The 17624-nt window shown below is 41.0% G+C and overlaps 1 protein-coding gene across 1 annotated transcript in view; it reads right to left on the bottom strand.

Moving 5' to 3' along the window:
- The window catches only part of TLK2 (tousled like kinase 2), a 42601-nt gene that overhangs the window by 4535 nt on the left and 20442 nt on the right, over positions 1 to 17624 (bottom strand). Inside the window, exons 10-20 of the mRNA XM_015885735.1 lie at positions 16232 to 16324; positions 14752 to 14862; positions 13263 to 13399; positions 11706 to 11858; positions 8621 to 8687; positions 5897 to 5994; positions 5501 to 5582; positions 3789 to 3880; positions 2775 to 2864; positions 2143 to 2312; positions 525 to 663 (exon numbers count right to left, since the gene is read on the bottom strand). Of these exons, the coding sequence (XP_015741221.1) occupies positions 525 to 663; positions 2143 to 2312; positions 2775 to 2864; positions 3789 to 3880; positions 5501 to 5582; positions 5897 to 5994; positions 8621 to 8687; positions 11706 to 11858; positions 13263 to 13399; positions 14752 to 14862; positions 16232 to 16324 (1232 nt within the window). The remainder of the gene's footprint in view (positions 1 to 524; positions 664 to 2142; positions 2313 to 2774; positions 2865 to 3788; positions 3881 to 5500; positions 5583 to 5896; positions 5995 to 8620; positions 8688 to 11705; positions 11859 to 13262; positions 13400 to 14751; positions 14863 to 16231; positions 16325 to 17624) is intronic.

Raw genomic sequence — 17624 nt, 5'->3', positions numbered from 1 at the left:
GCCTCGTTGGCAGTTCATAGTTAGAAGACAGCTTTGCTCAAACTACAGCTAGTTTTACCTTTGGAAAGGAACAGGCCTAAACATTTGTTCACACAATATGGAAGACTTTAACAAACATTATGTACAAATGTTGCCCACAGTGACACACCGCAGTTTGGGTAACATCTAATAATTACATCCCATGGTACTCACTGCAGGTCTTGCACTCAGCTGCATCACTTGCAGCGATGACATCTGGCACTGGGAGTCAAGTATTGCTGCAAATATCTTTCATATGGCACTTGGAAGTGAAGCTTTGGCTACAGACAGTACTGTGAGATTTATGTAAGTTGTAAGAGCTACCTCTATGGATTTTCCCCTCACTTAAGTGGAATGCTCTTTCCTTCTCCCTGATGTACCTGCATGGTATTCTCCTTCCCTGATTTCTAAGGTCTCAAGCTGACAATGGCAGTACATACAGACCCAAAGAGGTCTGGTAACCTCTTCTTGATCTTTAAGCTGCAAGTGCCCCAGGTGATGCTTACCAGTAAGTACCAGCCCCCTGCGATGTCAGCTCCATGCCATCAACAGAGTTGTAGCTGTCATCATCCATGATTTTGGAAAGCCCAAAATCTGTGATTTTTATCTCTCCACATGCAGTACCATTAACTAGAAGAATGTTACCTAAATAAAGGAAAAAGTCTCTTAGAAATACATTTAGCAAGGAAAAGCAAGAATAAAATTGCATCAAGGTCTGGTCCTCTACAAGAAAACAAGCATCCTACAAAGCACAGCAAGCTGCAACTGCCTGGGGTAGGTGTTTTAAATCCAGTACACCAAACTTCAGAGACAACTCAGCTCCCACCGACTGCTAGATGTGATTTATCTAACCTCAGATGGCTCAGTTGCCCAACGTTACTTGGAGCCTGTGGGCTACAAGCCCTATTCTCCAAATCAGCTTGATGCTCGTGTTGTTTTGACCCCTCCCAAAGGTCCTGTTAGAAGGGCAGGTCAAAAAGAAAGACTAAGCAAAGAAGCAAACATACACAGTTATGACTCATTTTGTCCAGAAGTCCTGACTTGCCCCAGTCTCTCAACAGCCAGAAACTCTCTCCCTTCCTGGCAGTGCTCCCCAGTGGCTTTCTAAGCTCAAAAAAGACAATTACTGCTTAAGCAAGAGTCTTTCATAAATCCATCAAGGATCAAGAATTCAGATCATCACTGTTTTTCTCAAAGCACACAATAAAACAGCAGAATTGTGTGTGATGGCAGCGGATGAATCACAGCTTTAGACAACTGCAGGCTGAGCTTTGCTGCATGTTCAGACAGAGTAAGAACAGCCAACAGTTGGGGGAAGAAATACGGTCACTAGAATAGTGCAACAGCACCACCTCCTGTACAGATTCCTCTTGCTGATGCAACAAACCACATCACAGAGTTACACAATACCAATGAGGTGCCACCGCTAAAGGAAGGCAAACCAGAGACAACTGTCTGAAGAGGTGGTTGAATTTTACTGGACTAGGAAAAAGCAACGCAGCCCACGTCCCAGAAGAGAGCACTGCCATTTCTGCCTTCACTGCTCCATCCAGTGCTAAACAGAGCCTTGAAACAACACCTTTCAAAGGACCTTCTGCTTGGTAGATGCTAATGAATGCAAAGGAAGACCAGAGCCTGCATGTCCTCAGCTTTGTGAGCTGCCACGTAATAAAGAACAAACCAACCAAAAACCTGAACCCAGCTTCTGCCCCCAAGATTTCAGGCAGATGATTACAGAAAGAATAAACCAGAAGAATGGGAACATAAAACACACTAGTAATTATGGGAACCTTTATGAAGCAATAACAGAAGCTCTCAACAGCAGAACATAAGCAGGACATTGAGAAACCAAACACAGACACTTGGTGGTTCAAGAGCTCATTCTGAATAAGGAGGCTACTCTTTCTGGAATGTTACTTCCTTGTTTATGTTGCAATTCTGGGAGACAATACCCTTTTCACAGAATGTTCTATGCATTATGGCTTTTTCTTATTTCAAGTTTATTTTCCCAGGCAGAACTGCCTCCTCCTTGCTGTCTGACCAAAATAAACACCTTCTGCTTTACTTATAACCCTTTACTTTCAGTTAGCATCATTAAGCACGTCAGCTAACAGCATGGCATACCTGGTTTAAGGTCATAGTGTATGATGGGAGGTTTGATTTCATTTAAGTATTTTAAAGCATTCACAATCTGCATGATAATGGATCGTGCCTCTTTCTCCGACATCAACTTGTGCTGTTTCAGGTAGAAGTCCAGATCGTTTCCCTCACAGTATTCTAACACTGTACAAAACCTGAAGGCAAAACAATAATTGTTTTAATTAAGGCATCTGATAGAAACCAGACCACTTTGTTGTTGTCTGTCTGTAAGTCCCATCTATTAGATCAATACATTAAGAGTTCTCCAGCCAATTAATCTCCTTCCAAAATTAGGGCAACAAGAGCACAATCATCAGCGCTCAATAGTGCAAAGGTCAGATACGCCACATTTAGAACCAGAGCAGAAATGGAAAGCAGTATGTGCTGAGGCGTGTGCCCAGGTCAACAAAAAACAGGATTTACTAGCAGAGCATCACGTCTGACATAACAGAGCATGCAAGTCAGCATCTCTAGATAATCTATGCATGCTGGAACTGCCTGCAGCACAGTCTGCAAGGCATGAATATGCTCTGGACTTTGCTGTAAGACTTTGAGAGATCAAAAACTTTGTAGTGGATGGGTCAAACCAAGTCAAAGCAAGCAGCAATGCAACTTACGAGTCAGTATCCAGTGAAAAGTAGTCATATAGCTTAACTATTCGAGGATGATCCAGTTCTTTGTGAATTCTGTACTCTCTACATGCATGTCTGGAAATAGGAAAGTGTGAGCATTAGTCATACAAGTAACGTAATTCTAAGTTCTGCAGAAAGAGCACCCAGATGTACCGCTCGGCAGTCCAAGTTCCATCACAAACCAATGCACATCACACAGCTTAAGAAAAGGCAAGCAAGTGAGGAGCAGCTCAGAATAGTTTTTGAGAACCACAGAATCCAAGCGTATCAGATTCCTAAATGCTGGCAGCACTACAAAATAACATAATCCTGATTAATGGTACTGCTTGCCAAAACAGAATTATCTCATCATAAATTGCTATGGGATCCAAGATAGCTGAATGTAAAAATCAGCAAGTTCTAGAAAAATTCCAGGATGCTCAACAGCCTGAGATTCAGCTCCAGCTTAGCTCATCCCACCGACACGTTGAGGAAGTAAGATCACAGTTTTGTCTTTGAAGCTCTGTGAAAAAAAAGTCTGGCTGTGATTCTGCAGCACTTAATCTAATCTAAGGCATTAGGAAGCAAGTGTTATCAATGCTTAACAGGCTTCCTGCAGTCCTCTTCTAGGCTGTGACAAGTTATTCCTGTCACCTGTGGAAAGCTCAAATATTGTAGGAAACAAAAAGAAGTCTTTCACCACGCAGGTGTGTGCCTGAAAGATGGAGATGAGCACTCTTTTTCTGCAAGATCTTATTCATTTTGAAGAGAAGCCACTTCAGTGCTTTCTTTCTCCAGCCCTACTGGCACTTTAAACCCTCGTGCTTATACAAAACTGGGGGTGTGTGCACATATTGAAGGCATTTCTAACACAGATATAAATTTTACAAGTAGATGTTGGGACAGAAAGTGGCTTTTGAAATGTGGCAAAACACAGGAAAATATGGCAGCCTGTTCATAGACAGTGACTAACAAAACACAGCTTGGAAACGTATCTGTCTGTTTTACAGCCCTACTTACTTGTGGTAGTTTTCTTTCTTTTCATCCCTCCAGCTTTTGTTAAGCTGGTGAATCTTCACAGCTACGTATCTCTGTTCTGTTAAATCAAATGCCTGCAGAGAAAAGAGCTGACCATCAGTAGGAATCACAGCTTCAACTTAATGCTGCAGAAGCAGACAAGATCTAACAAATCAATCTCCCCACCCAGGAAATCAGCATTACAACACACTGAGCAAAGAGCAAACCCACAATTTGATGTAATTAGTTTCACTAATGAAACCAAGCAACTCCGAAAACAATTGAATATTCTGTGCTTTGATCTGACCCTTCCCTACGGGATTCAACTCATGCTGCATTTATTCTGACATTTTACTACCAGTGCTACAATGGGATCAGAACGGCCAAATTACAGAAATACAGTCACTTAATCACTCTGGGAAAGACTCTGTCATTATTCCCCCAACCAGCTTACTTATTTTTCTACACTAAGTTAAAAACAAAACGAAAAATCACACAGCAGATCTTTAATACTTTGTTTCACGCTGGTAGCTCAGCTCTCCATCTTGAAGTAAAATGGCTCAGCTTGTTTAGAAGCTAGAGAATCTGAGGGCTGAACTGTGTATTTCCGATGCTGTGTGTCCAATATCTTGCTATTTAGGCAGCCTTTAAAGAATCGATCACTGGAACTGTGTTCATAAAATGAAAAAATCTGCTACTTTGAGAGCAGAAACATCTAATAATTTACAGGATAGGGTAAAATCCTATTATAAGCAAACAAGGATAATCCATATCCAGCTGAAAAACCGTATACTTAACTCCTCACACTTAACAGATCAGCACGGACCATGGAGAAGAGAAATGAGCGTTTCTTTGTTTTAATAATGTAATTATAACTCTTCTGCACAGTCAGGTATGAAGCATTCCTATCCCCTTGCTTTTACCTTTCACCTGTGGAGCTCTGGATTTCTCCTGAGTCATCAGAGACTCCAAAGAGAAACTTGGAGTACTCCCTCTTGGCTATCTGAGCAGCATGCCCCTCTGGTTTAGGTACCTGTTGTTATACTGCATTAAAATAATACATCATCACGTTCCCAACGTCTGCACTGGCATAGTTATGTTAATTCTACCCAAATTCAACATGAATTAAAGACTACTGGGTTAAGTGGAGAATATTTAGCACTGGAGAGGATTTAAGTGCAATAATCAAATAACAAGAACCTCCAAAGTACCGTAACTCTTGGCCAGGCAAAGAGTGCTGACAGACAAGCACTCCTCAGTTCCAAGGACTACGCACACACACCCAGTCTGCTACTTCAGAGCATAAAATGAAGAGAAAAGCCTTTTACCCCCAGGAAACGAAGGCTTTGCTCTTATTTATTTTCTCTTTTATTTACAGCAAAGTTCAGACTTGCTATGCCATACTCAGTAAAACTTCGTCACATTAAGGTATTTGCATACAGCACTTGAATGGTATGCTTCTAACCTTGGGAAACCTGCAGATTTAGTGCAATGTTTTCTTGAAACACACATTTGCAGGAAATTTGACCTCTGAGGACACGAGCAGAACCTAAAAATGTCAAGCCTGCTGTCTAATACAAGCCAGATGTAACATGTGTTCTGTTCTTCTTCCTTTCACAACCACACACTCCATTGTAAAAATGATTGCAAGGTTCTGCTTACTGTGGGATTTCATTGTAAATACACATTACATCAGATTGGCATCTCTAATTTACCTTATATACTTCACTGAAGCCTCCTCGACCCAGAAGATGTAGCAACAAGTATCTATCGTTTAGCGTTGGATGGTCTTTAAATCTGGCAAGAAAGATATAGTTTAACAACACTGACAATGAACTGTAACACATTACAGCTCTTATACAACTTAGAAGCATTTTTTATATTGAGACTAAAAGCATCAAAACTGGCAGCTTTGACACTATTTAATCATTTTCTACTGATATGAGGTTATATGATAATACTTTGATGTGCTCAGAAGCCTTTGCCCCTGCCCCCTAGGTTAGCAATGCATTAAGGTGGAACATTAATTTAAAAGATGTTAATGTATTTAGTGTTATGAAGGGGACAAATCAAGATTTGCAATACACCCTCTATGACTCCCACAGGCTTACTGTGAGTTATCTTCATTGTGTATCCTTTTCAATTCCCTGATATGTAGATTTCTAACCCTCTCTAGCCGTTCCAGCTCCGCCTGGATCTCTGCTTCTTCCTGTGCAAGAGAAAACCAAAAGGAAAACATGACATTGTTTCAGATATCATAGGACGCATTTCCACCTGGAACCACAAATGTAACTTCAGGTATAAACAGACCATTGGCAAATAATGTGTCTGGGAGATTAAAAAGCTGCTCACAGCCATAGAATCAGCAAACCATAGGAATGGCTTGGGTTGGAAGGGACCTCAAGGATCACCCAGCTCCAACCCCCCTGCTGCACGCAGGGCCACCAACTTCTATTTAAAGAGTCAGGCAGAAGGTAAAAGGAATGAAAACCGACCGGATAATGTTGTTTAAAATGGCAGCCATTCCCTTTCCAAACCCCTCTCCCCTTCTGCAAGCTATGTGATAAATCTTTTAAGATTGCATCTTCAAAAACTGGGACATGATGTTTTAAGAAAGACATGCTATAAATACAGAGACTGGTATCCTGGGCTTTGACACGTAATTATGTAGATAACAAAAGTAAATGAGATTTTTCTGAAGAAAGTACAGGCTTTGGAGTCTGAAAAGCCATAAAGAAGGAATGTTTGAAGGATGCAGGATGATGTGGCCTGCCTGACACTTTGGCTTACACATTACACGTGCATGGTTCTAACTTAATGTTAAAGATAAGGAGATTTCCAGTACCAGATTCAACTCTTATAGACTACCACTCTGAAAGCCATCACAGCACATAAATGTTACGATAATCTACCAACACATTTCAGGGTGTTGTATTTTCTACCCAGGAAATATAAAAGCTGCCTAAATCAGAAATGGAAGTTACAGCAAACAGCTTCTGCTGTAAGCATCATTTGAATGGACAGCATGCTCCCATCAACAAAGGTAAGCAAACAAACAAAGGCTTGTTCACACGGGAGTAACGCCACACTGAACCACATGTGCAGTCTGAAGCTGAGAAGCAGGAATACCTTAACATACATTTTAGTGGTCAGCAGGTCAAGTTATGAACAGCAGAACATCTCAGTGTAAGTTTCGTGGACTCTTCAGTCCCTGTGTGGGTTCTTGTTTCTCTTTAACACCAGGCCAACAGCCACCACCTCACCTTGCAAGTAGGCAGCCCTCTCCTCACAACTCTTTACATTCAACTGAGATTGATTTCTTTATCATAGGGCAAAAGTGACTGATAAGTCAACACGTGAACTGAAAGAACTTTCAGCTGTTACTTAGCAAGACTGAAGAATTTTTATCTGAATCACAGAGATTTCAGTTCTTAAAGACAACTTCTGTTCCAGAGAACATTAGGTCTAAAAACCAAGTGAGGAAGCACTGAGAGGCTCTGCCTCCTGTAAGAACGTGCTCTGGACAACTTCAGCTATGTGATGTGCAGCACTGCTGCTCCTGCCCCTTTCCTTGAGAAGGAAGGAGCCACGTCAAAGTTTTATGCACAGTCTATATGGCTGGAAGGTCCACTGCCCTCAAATACAAGACTTGATGTCACACTGATAAGGACAGGGTTGCAAACCTCAATTAAAACGTGTGCCTTGAGCAGCATTATTTGGTACACATGACTCAAGGGACATAGTTACCCATTTGCCTTGTGACTGCTCCTTCTCTTCTCAACTGGTTCTATTTTTAGGCACAAAGAATGAGCCAGTTTCCAAAAGTGGACAGGGATAAGAACAGCTTCAGACAATGCCACGATCCCAGAACATTACTTCATTTTCCATTAAGGTCCATTTCCAAATGGGATTCCTCTGTTCCAGGGTGGCACATGACATGCCAGACAACCTGCAATTAATCCACTCCAGCAATGCGGAAGCTACAAAGCAAGTTATGCTTGCAGCATACTCCTGCTCATATCGCATATCTATACTTACTGGACAATAAAATACAATAGGCAGCGTGCCAGTGGATTCCATATGTGCTTTAACTTTCCCTCACCACTGAATATAACGAGGTACACCAGCATTAATGAGGCCTTGCATTCAGCTGAAGTGTCAAGGTTACAGGAAAAAAACTATTAGCGTAGAGGTCGTACATCACCTGAGAAAAGATGGAAGCCTGGCAGTGTGTTGCATTTCTACTTCTTTTCACTCAGGAAAGAGCTCTTTGACCTTACAGCTCACAGCTAGCCAGGAAAATGGCAGAAAGCCTTTATTTTATTATATTTTGACTTCTTCTAGCTCACTTGTCACTCCTACTGAAGCCAATGTATGTGAAAAGAATTATGCAGTATAACTACCTAAACACAACTATCAGTCCAAAGACTTTATAGATCTGTTACTGATAGTGCATGACAAAGAAACAGGAAAGCCACTCTTGCTTGCAGCTTCTGGTTAGTTCTTGTCATTTCTTTCCCTTGGTCCCTTCCTTCATGTTCCCTCAGGCTAAGTACATGCAGAGCCCAGCTCCAGGCAGGCCCTATTGACAGAATAAGATGCACTGAAACAGCAGAAGTCCCACCATGAAATCATAACTGTGAGGACATCATCTATTTGCTGAAGTCAAGAGAAACACTACTGCCCTGGAAAATACAATTACAAAAGCATCCTTTTCAAGTAACAAAACCCCTCTTACTTAGAGAACTTGTGGTAGTGACCTCTGCAGTGAAACAATACTGTTTGGAGAATAACAAGTCAGAAACCCACCTAAAAGCCTTCTGTGCAGTTCTTACCTTTTTCAGATGACCCAGTCGGAGTTTGAAGATTTCTTCCTGTTCATGGTATTCTGCTAGCGTTAACCTGTATGGGAGAGACAGATCCAAGGTGTTGAATTTCAATGCGTGTGTTAAAGTACATAACTCGCAGTATACACCTTCTCCTATGGAAGCAACAACTGCACAGAGTATGTCAACATCCAGCAGTGTGTCTTTTTGTTAACTCCACTATCTGCTAATCAAGCAAGAGACCAAAAGCTAAACTTCAATAAAGCATGTATCAATTTCAAATTCAGGTCCCTAATAACACTTATTTAGACCTGCAAGCAGCTACAGTGAGATAAGGAAACATTTACCATCAGTAAAATGGGAATTATCATTCAATGCTTCCATTCTAAGCAGGAGGCAAAATTCAGCCTCGTACTAAAACAGTGATAGGTTCCATCCCAAGTGAAATCTAACAATGCACAGAGATCTGTGAAGTTACAAAACCAATCACTATACTGATTTTCTCACTGCTGCCAACATGGATAAAGGCACCACACACGTGAACATAAGGTTATGATGTCTACATTAATTGCATCTGTTTACTTTGTAAACGAGATAACATGCGAGAACATACAAATAACCTTTCTGAACCTAAAATTAAGTCCAAATCATGCCTCAAGGGGATCCTTGTTGCAGCAGTTATGCTCTGTATAGTACCTAGTACAAAAGCCAGCATGAGTTCTCCATAGCATCAGTATCACACTCAGTTTCAAGAGGAGATGGAGCCCTCTGTCTGCTGGGCTGTGCTCCCTCACCTCATCATACAGCCAAGTGAGACAATGTTGGATGCAGTTGGTTCAGTGTTTGTCTTGAAATGCCACTACTTCCCTTCCCTGCTCACAGGGTTGCACAGCTGAAACAACTTATACAGTAGTTTTAAAGCAGGTAAATCTAATGCAAAGCTCAGAACGTTCCCTTTGAAAGGATTTCAACCATAAGCAAGTGCTTATTACAAACTAAAGATAGGTACAAAAAAACACCTGGTATCGTAAATGTTTATGTGATGTCTCATTTGATATAAAAGTGTGCTACTCTATGAGAAAAATACAACTGTCTGAACTTGGATCAAGCTGTTCAACAAACCTCAATGTTGATCCAGTAGACAATGTATGTGAATGACAATACGTTTCATTCATTATTTTCAGGAGAGTCATGTTGGGGCAGGGTATGTCTGAACCTACATCATGAAACTTTCCCCTTCTAAGACACAGCAACAGCCATGAAAATAAGAGGAAACAAAAATCAATGGAATTATTTGGTCAACCACTCTGCACTCAGTTTTCATAAGCATTTACATTCAACTCACCCAAAAGCCTCTGTAAGAATTCCACATAAATCAAGATCTTCCTCCAGCATCAGGAAGATGTTGTACCTGAATCACATCGGTCCAACAAATGCATCTGTATACAAGTGGTCACTGCAGCTGACTTATAAAACCAATGTATTCATCATAAGCTACAACACTCCATGTGAACAGGTGAGCAGTTTTTAATCAAGAACTCCTCTAAACCACAAAGGCAAAACCTTAAAATACTATAGTAAAGAATGATAGATCAGTAAGAAATGCTAAGAAAAAGACTGGGCAGCACCAACGTAATCAGACTGAGAGGAGATGACATCAATGCAGGTTCACTATAGATAGGAACTCACTACATATCACAGGTACACATCATGATTGCCAGGTACATAAAGACCCACGCTGCCATGCCAACAGCATAAGACTCAATGCAGCTGTACCCTTCTGTTAGGTAAAGCCATTGCTACACAAATTGGAAATCACTGTAATTGCTCAGATGGTGACCATGCACAATTTACATCTCCAAAATCCAACTGCCATTTAAATGCTCAGCTTTAAAAGCATATTCAGTTGTTCTTAAGTCCTCTTGGCCAGAGGAAGTGGTGAAGATCTCCATTCAAGCTATGTATTTGCAGAAAACATATACCTCCAATACAGGAGACCTGACCAGTCTCAGCATCCTATCTGGGGGTACCACTTTAGCAAGTGAGAGCATTTAAAGCACACAGCTCACCCAACCACGTGCCATCTTCACTGCAGGTGGAAAAAAAGAGTGGGAGCTTTTGCTTCATATGCACTTTTCAAAGTGCAAAGTGCAAGAATTCAAAGGGCTCAAGAACCTCTGAGGTAAGGCCATAACCAGGAGATTTAATAGTATGAAAAGAGAAGTGTCATTGAGAATTATGATATTAGCTGACAGCAATAAAATGACTGAAAAGTAGACTGGTAGAAGCTACAGGAAAGTACTGATTTGCCCAGAGTGGGGAGAAAAAGAAGAAAGGAAAACTAGGTCATGTGCCTCAGCAGCACATTGCGAGTGAGTTTTATTTACAATAAGGTTACTTAATGTGATTTCCAACAAGCTGGTCAGGGTTTGGCTTCAATTTCTAAGCAGCAAAAACTTTTAAAGAAGAAAGAGCAATGATTAAAAACCTCTTGTGAGAAGCTTTGCTCTCTAAGAGCACCAGCATTCCCAAAGTATCAACAACCTGAAAAAGGGGAGAAAGTCTCCTGTGAGATGACAGGGCAGTACTTAAATAATGCTTCCATTGCCCTCATTCAAATATCTGGAAAGAAATGCTTTTGAGACACAGCTCAGTATCTTACACACTGTCTTTATAGAACACCTTTTTCCTTAGTATACCAAACCCTCACCAGAAGGTATACAGACATAAAAGCTCCTAAACATCCCTTTTTTTAAAGCAAAGTATTGTGCAGTGCTACCAAAATTAAGGGTGAAGTTTTTTACTTCTTTTGCACATCCCTTTTTTTTCAGCATCAAGTTTGAAAACTTACTGCATTCAAAAGAAATTAAGCTTACAAAAATTCCGGACTCAGCAATGATCCATGTTTTACTCCAATGAAAACTATTTAGAACTGCAGCCAGATGTTTCTGAATGCCAGGCTAATTCCACACTATTCATTTGTGCGTGTAGTGAAGCCTAGAGGCAAGGGCAAGATTCCATTTCCCAGTGGATATTTTGTGCTCTAATCAAAGCCTGCAGCTTTGCAAGGCACAAAGAAGGCCACATAACGTACGTTTCATTTTCTGCTCCATTGGTCTTGTTCTTGCGTTGCTTCTGCTCATTGCTTGCTGGGGGGGTCTGTCCCATTGCAGGTGGCTTCCGTTTTGCTAACATTTTTCGTTGCCTTTCTATTTCTTCCCGCTGGGAATTTATCCTTTCCTGTTGCCTGGAAAGATGAGGGCAGAAAAAAAAACCATAAAGGAGATAACTAATGGAATGTATTCAGTCGTCCTCAGCATCTGCTTTTCAGAGACTTGAGCAATGAATTCAAATCAGCTGTACTCTTAGATTACCAACAAAATACTCTTGTTCAGAAAGGGAGGATGTGCCAAACATTGACTCAGATTTTTTTTTTTTCTCCAAGGTATTTTTCACATAGAAGTGGATTCTTTTCCCAGCCCACAGAAACCCTTCAGTAAGTGAAAGGTTTTATTCATGCAGTGGATATCCAAAACCAAGGAGCTGCTATAGCCTCATGGAAAACCCAGGGATCTACGGTAAGTCACTGAGTTTCCACACACTTTTTTTCCTAGAATACTCTGTTCTAAATCCTAGACTTTCCTGTTTGAACTGTTCCTCAAGTCTGGCAGTGTCTGAGAAAGTATCCCCTATGCTTTAAGGGCACAGCTCAGCTATCCTTAGTTTTCTGAAGTGTAACTAACACCATCCCCAGTCTCATGAAGAAAACAGTCTTTGTTTCAGAGGAGAGACTATCATAAAGCTGCCTTGTTATTTTATAGTGATAAAAGCATTTGCAGAATTACAAACCTAAATGACTCGTGAATTTAGATGCTTAATTCACTTTTTAAAATAGACTGAGATTGCAAGTAAGGATTCCAGAAGTATTTCTTCCACGTCTTACAGCATAAACTAATGAGAATATTATCAAGTTCACAATCTGCATCTAACAAGACGGGCACCCTCTATCACACCATAGAAAAAATAAGATGATTTTAATGGATTATACACAGCTCTCTCTATGCAATTAATTTGCCAAGTCCTACTTAAAGGTCAAAGCCAGGTGGGAATTTAGTGGATATTTCCATTAACATCCTGCATAAAATGGTCTCTGATCTTCGTTTCCAGGTTTCTGCAGCTACTTTGATCAGTTACCAGGAGGCAAAAGAAGTTAAATAGCATGGATTTACTTTAAGTTTTTTTCTTTTAAAGTTTGAAGGTAGAAAGGGGTGGGGGAGGAAGGGAAGATAAGCAACTTTCCAAACCAAACTGATTGACTCAGGATACAAGAGAATCTGGCCTCCCTCTCCCCACACTCTATGGATTGCACAGCCAGACAGGTGCACTGAGAACACCTAAACAGGGCAGTCTGCTTCTTTCCAATCCAGAGGCCAACTCAAACAATCTGACTCCAGTTTTAAGTCTCTGGAGTTAAGTGGAAGCATATTTCTCACTTCAACACTAAAAGATTCCTCCCTGTCTGTAGCTGAGTCCCTGTCTGATCCATATATGCATCAGCCATGCCATTCTCACACTTTGGCATGCAAGACATCACACAGAACTGCTTAGTTTTTCCTTCTCTGTCTCTGAAGGTAAAGAAAACTGTCCTTACTTGATGAGGTTCTGGAAGGCATAACCATCTGTCCACTGCTCGGTGAAGGACGCCCCGTGCCGAACCGTAGTGAAGTGACCCAGCCTCAATCGATCCTGCATGCTCTTATCTCTGCACGCCATCTTCTCCTGTTTTGACTGAAAACAAAACACGTGTTAAAATAAATCCCACAAATCGGCAGCTAAGAGTTATGCCAAGTCAAAACTCACTTCCAATCCTTGACACCTTTTGATCTGTTTCAGTGCTGCTTATTTGAAACCAGCTGAACTTTATTGCTAAAAATTACTGATGGTGCTTCTGCAGTCTTACATGTATTCATTTGATAGCTTCTTTTCTGGCATTTCAATGTTGTATTTTCTTTCCCATTACTGCTTGGGCAGCTCACCCACTCTATCATCAGTTAAAACTCAATTTAGTAGTAGGATTGAAACTATCTCCATATCAGTAGCTTAGCTGTACTCCAGACACATCTCTGATCAGGCCCTTATTCACTCTAATAGGAGGTGAAGGAGGAAAACACACCTCAAATCAATGTTAAGGCTGAGATACAATGATAAGCCAACTCCATCCTAGACAAGAGCCAGCCTCAATTAATACTCAACAGAAAAAAATGGGTGGCGCTATCTGTCACACAGTATTTCCAGTAAGTGAAAGGAAGTTTCAAAGGCCTGAGATGAGAGCAGCAAAGCTTCAGGCAATTAAGATTAAAGATGAACAAGCATAGCTCCTCACTGGAGCTACACACTGATTATCTGAATGCCAGGTCTACATAATACAGCCCTGAGTTACAAATCTGCCCAGAAAACAGAGTCTGTTCAGCCAAGAACAATCAGCTCTGTGACAAAAGCAAATCAAACAGACTGCCCACACTGGCCAGCACCCTGGTATTTGCACCCATCCAGTGCCCACGAACAATGGATGTTATTGGCCAACAGGTGAAAGAGCAATCAAATCCCCACATTGTTGAACTAGAAGGAAATCTGCAAATCTTTCAACAGCGAAGCAAGCTGGATGCTTGTAAACAACAGCTTGGCACTTTCTCAGTGTCTTTATCATGTTATTTCGAGTACTGTACAAAGCAATGATCTCCAGCTCTGCCATTTGAAAGAAAAAAAGCTTTAAATCACTTGCCCGTGTCACAGAGCATATCTGGCAATTTCACTTCACAATGGGATACTGCTCTTGTACAGCAAGTGCTGGACAATGGTGCTTTTCAGGTATACAAGTTTCAAAGCAAGTAACGCCCGCTGCATTTAGAGCTCAGACTATTTCACTTAAGTGAGGGAGATCTCTGAGATTCAAAAATAACCAAACTAAAACATTCTGAATGCTTTTCAGTCTTCAGATTACATTCCTATCTGCAGAGAAACAATTCAAGACGAAATTCCAGTTGTCTCTTATCACCAGAGCAAGAGGAACAGGTTTTCACTGCCCAAAAAGATAGAGGAGCTTTCAAATGCATCCACTGTGACTGCAGTCTGCTGCTCACCTTTTCTATAAGGAGCTTCTTGCTCATTGTTACACATCTATTCAACCGCTCCTTGTACTTCTCCAGCATCTTTTGTTGTTCATCTATCTGCCGTCTCAAATCGCAGTTGGCCTGAAAGTGAACAGAGAAGACAAGCCTTTAAGTCACTCTGTGAGAGCCAAGCTGAACACCACCTAGAAAGAAAGCTAGCTCGAGGTATCAGATAAAGGAAAGCAAAGCAGCAGGATGAAGGAGAAAAATCAGAAATAAGAGGCCATGTTTCTCTTCTCTTAACATCCAAGCAAAGCTCTTGCATTTTTAACCCATTCAAACCTTAACACCCCATAGAACAGACAAGCACTATTAAAGCATTATCATTCTTTTACATACGAAAAACTAAGGCACAAAGAAACTAAGCAGAACGATTTGATTTCTTTTAAAGCAACTGAGTCCTTGTCACAGCTATCTCAGAATAGTTGAGTCAACCCTGGGCTATCCTCTCCCTTTTAACTGCAATACTGGCAGAGTAAATGGATGGACTTTGCATTTTCAATTAAATTCTCCTTTGAGTTACTATCTTCTCCCAGTAATACTTCCATAGTGCACAGTCGTATTTGATGTGCTGCTTTTTCTCTGATAAAAAGTTAAATTTAACCCTTCTTTTTCCAACCAACAGCTTCTGATTTCACTGATTTTCTGATAGTACAAATCCTGCTCTGTGGATTGTTTTCCCTCAAAGCCGTAAGTGCTTCCATGTGCATCTCTAAGAGCATGACTTAGTTTTTAAGTACTGAGACCAGACACACATAGTCTTTGCTCTTCCTCTAACGCATTTTCCAATCCTTTTCAGCAGTCCACAAGAGATGTCTCTCCAGTTATGACAGGTTGATCAACAACAACTCCTCCATTAAGTATAATACCTTTAAATCAAGGATCTCATCTTTTACTGAAGAATAATATTGAGACAGACAAGCTTCACTCTTTGGGTTTGACCAAAATATGAGCTCTTTGCCTCTATTTGTTTCACTGACTCATAAATCAACATTTCAGAATAAACTCCCTACTGTGAGGTTGCAGAACATGCTCCTAAGCAAGAGGCAGGCAGGGCAGCACCCCAGCATTTAGAAGGGGATAATTCTGAAGAGAAATATGTTAAGTTAGCTAACAAAACTCACAACAGGAATGCAACAGATCAAAGAAAGGCCAACCCTGTTGAGGAGACAAACACCTGAGCTTAGCTACAATGACTCTGCACTACAGAACCACATTGCTACAGCTGCCCTGGTTGTGGATTCCAGCAGGCCCAAGCAAAGTATGGACTGCAAACCAGATAATTATACTGAAAATAAGAGATGACTGATTCATTTAACCCTTGTGAGTGTTGGTTCTACAAGTGGTACACAGTACACAAAATGCTGCACTGCAGCCCAGCTGGTGCAGGTGTTTCTTGGTATCTTTAAGTAGCAGCTTTTAGAAGAGTCATCCCACTTCAAATACTTACTCTTAGTAAGTCATCTATCCTCCCTTCCTTCTTCTCCAAGTCAGAGTTCTTACTGTTTTCTAGTGCAGATATTTTTTCCATTGTGAGGTCCGACTGTAGAAGAAAACCATCATAAACCACATTTAAGAAGAACAGCTGATATTTCACAGTTAGCACAGCTCATCACAGCATAACTCTCTTGAACCTGGACAGATTTAAGAATGAACAAATCCCCTCCCATTTCCCAGGCTAGGGGATGTCCTCCACTCTTCATTTTCTTATTGCATGATGGGCTCCTTCAGCATAGGAGGCTTAGACAGTCAGCCTAACACTCTGCTCTGGAGAACACAGACACAACAAGCTACCACCACCTCCATATACTGCTAATTTTGTTTTAATAGCTGAATTCTGCCAAGCCCGTGGTGTCCTCTAACACTCAGTGCCCTTTCCTGCAGTGTAACACAACCTGCACAGGGAAAAGAAAGGAAAAACAACCCACTGAAACTCAGCCCTCAGCTGGAACACCAAATTAATGGGCACAAACAACCACTGGTTAGACAAAAGACAGCACCTATGGCTTTTGTTGTTGTTTTAAGAGGTCTTGGCCAAAAGTGCAGGCTCTTATTTTAAAATATAATTGATTGACATTATTTATGTAATTAGGCACAAGCTTTTCATTCAGACAAATTGATGAGTTAGTGCCCACGAGGGTCTCAAACTTTATTGTTTTTGAGTGAAATCTGTTTGGAAAATTGTACCCTGTGCACTACACCGAAAATACCTTCACCCAATGATACGTTATAGCCATAAACAAAATACAAAAGACACGCTATATTTTGCGGCAACAAGATTATTTCAAACTTAGGACTCCAATTGATTGGGAGGGAAGAAGAAGTCAGTAAGCACATGAACATAAAAAAACCAAGTCAGCTCAAGGGAATCTTTTTCCTTGTCTGCAAACCTTTATAACTATCAAGCTACTATCCTAGTTCTGAGAAGAGTTAGCAGAGACTTACCTGCAGAGTTCTTAATAACTGTTCTCCAAATTTCAGGCTTGCCTGGAAGCTAACACCATGAAGCAAGAGACAAACTTGGCAGACTGAACACTGTTACTTCTCTATCCAGTATGGAAAAGATCAAAATGAACACCTGCCAGCACTGCATTTCAAGCGAGATGAGCCTAAATCCCACAAGATAAAGAGAGGAGGGCTTGAGCAGGTCACCCCACTGCTGCCTTCATTTCATTTATGCTTCCTGACAGCCTGCATGGGCACACAGGACTAAAATTTCTGTCACTGAAGGCAATGAGAAGGCTGGCTACTGAAAACTCAAGGCTATCCACTCAGCCAAGCAGCTTAAGTTTCTTCAGTAACTGACTGCTACACCCACTTGTCAGATGCACATACACACTTGC

Source organism: Coturnix japonica, chromosome 27 (assembly GCF_001577835.2).
Source record: "Coturnix japonica isolate 7356 chromosome 27, Coturnix japonica 2.1, whole genome shotgun sequence".
Taxonomy (NCBI): domain Eukaryota; kingdom Metazoa; phylum Chordata; class Aves; order Galliformes; family Phasianidae; genus Coturnix; species Coturnix japonica.
Note: the sequence above shows the minus strand (reverse complement) of the source record. Positions and strands in the feature narration are given on the sequence as shown.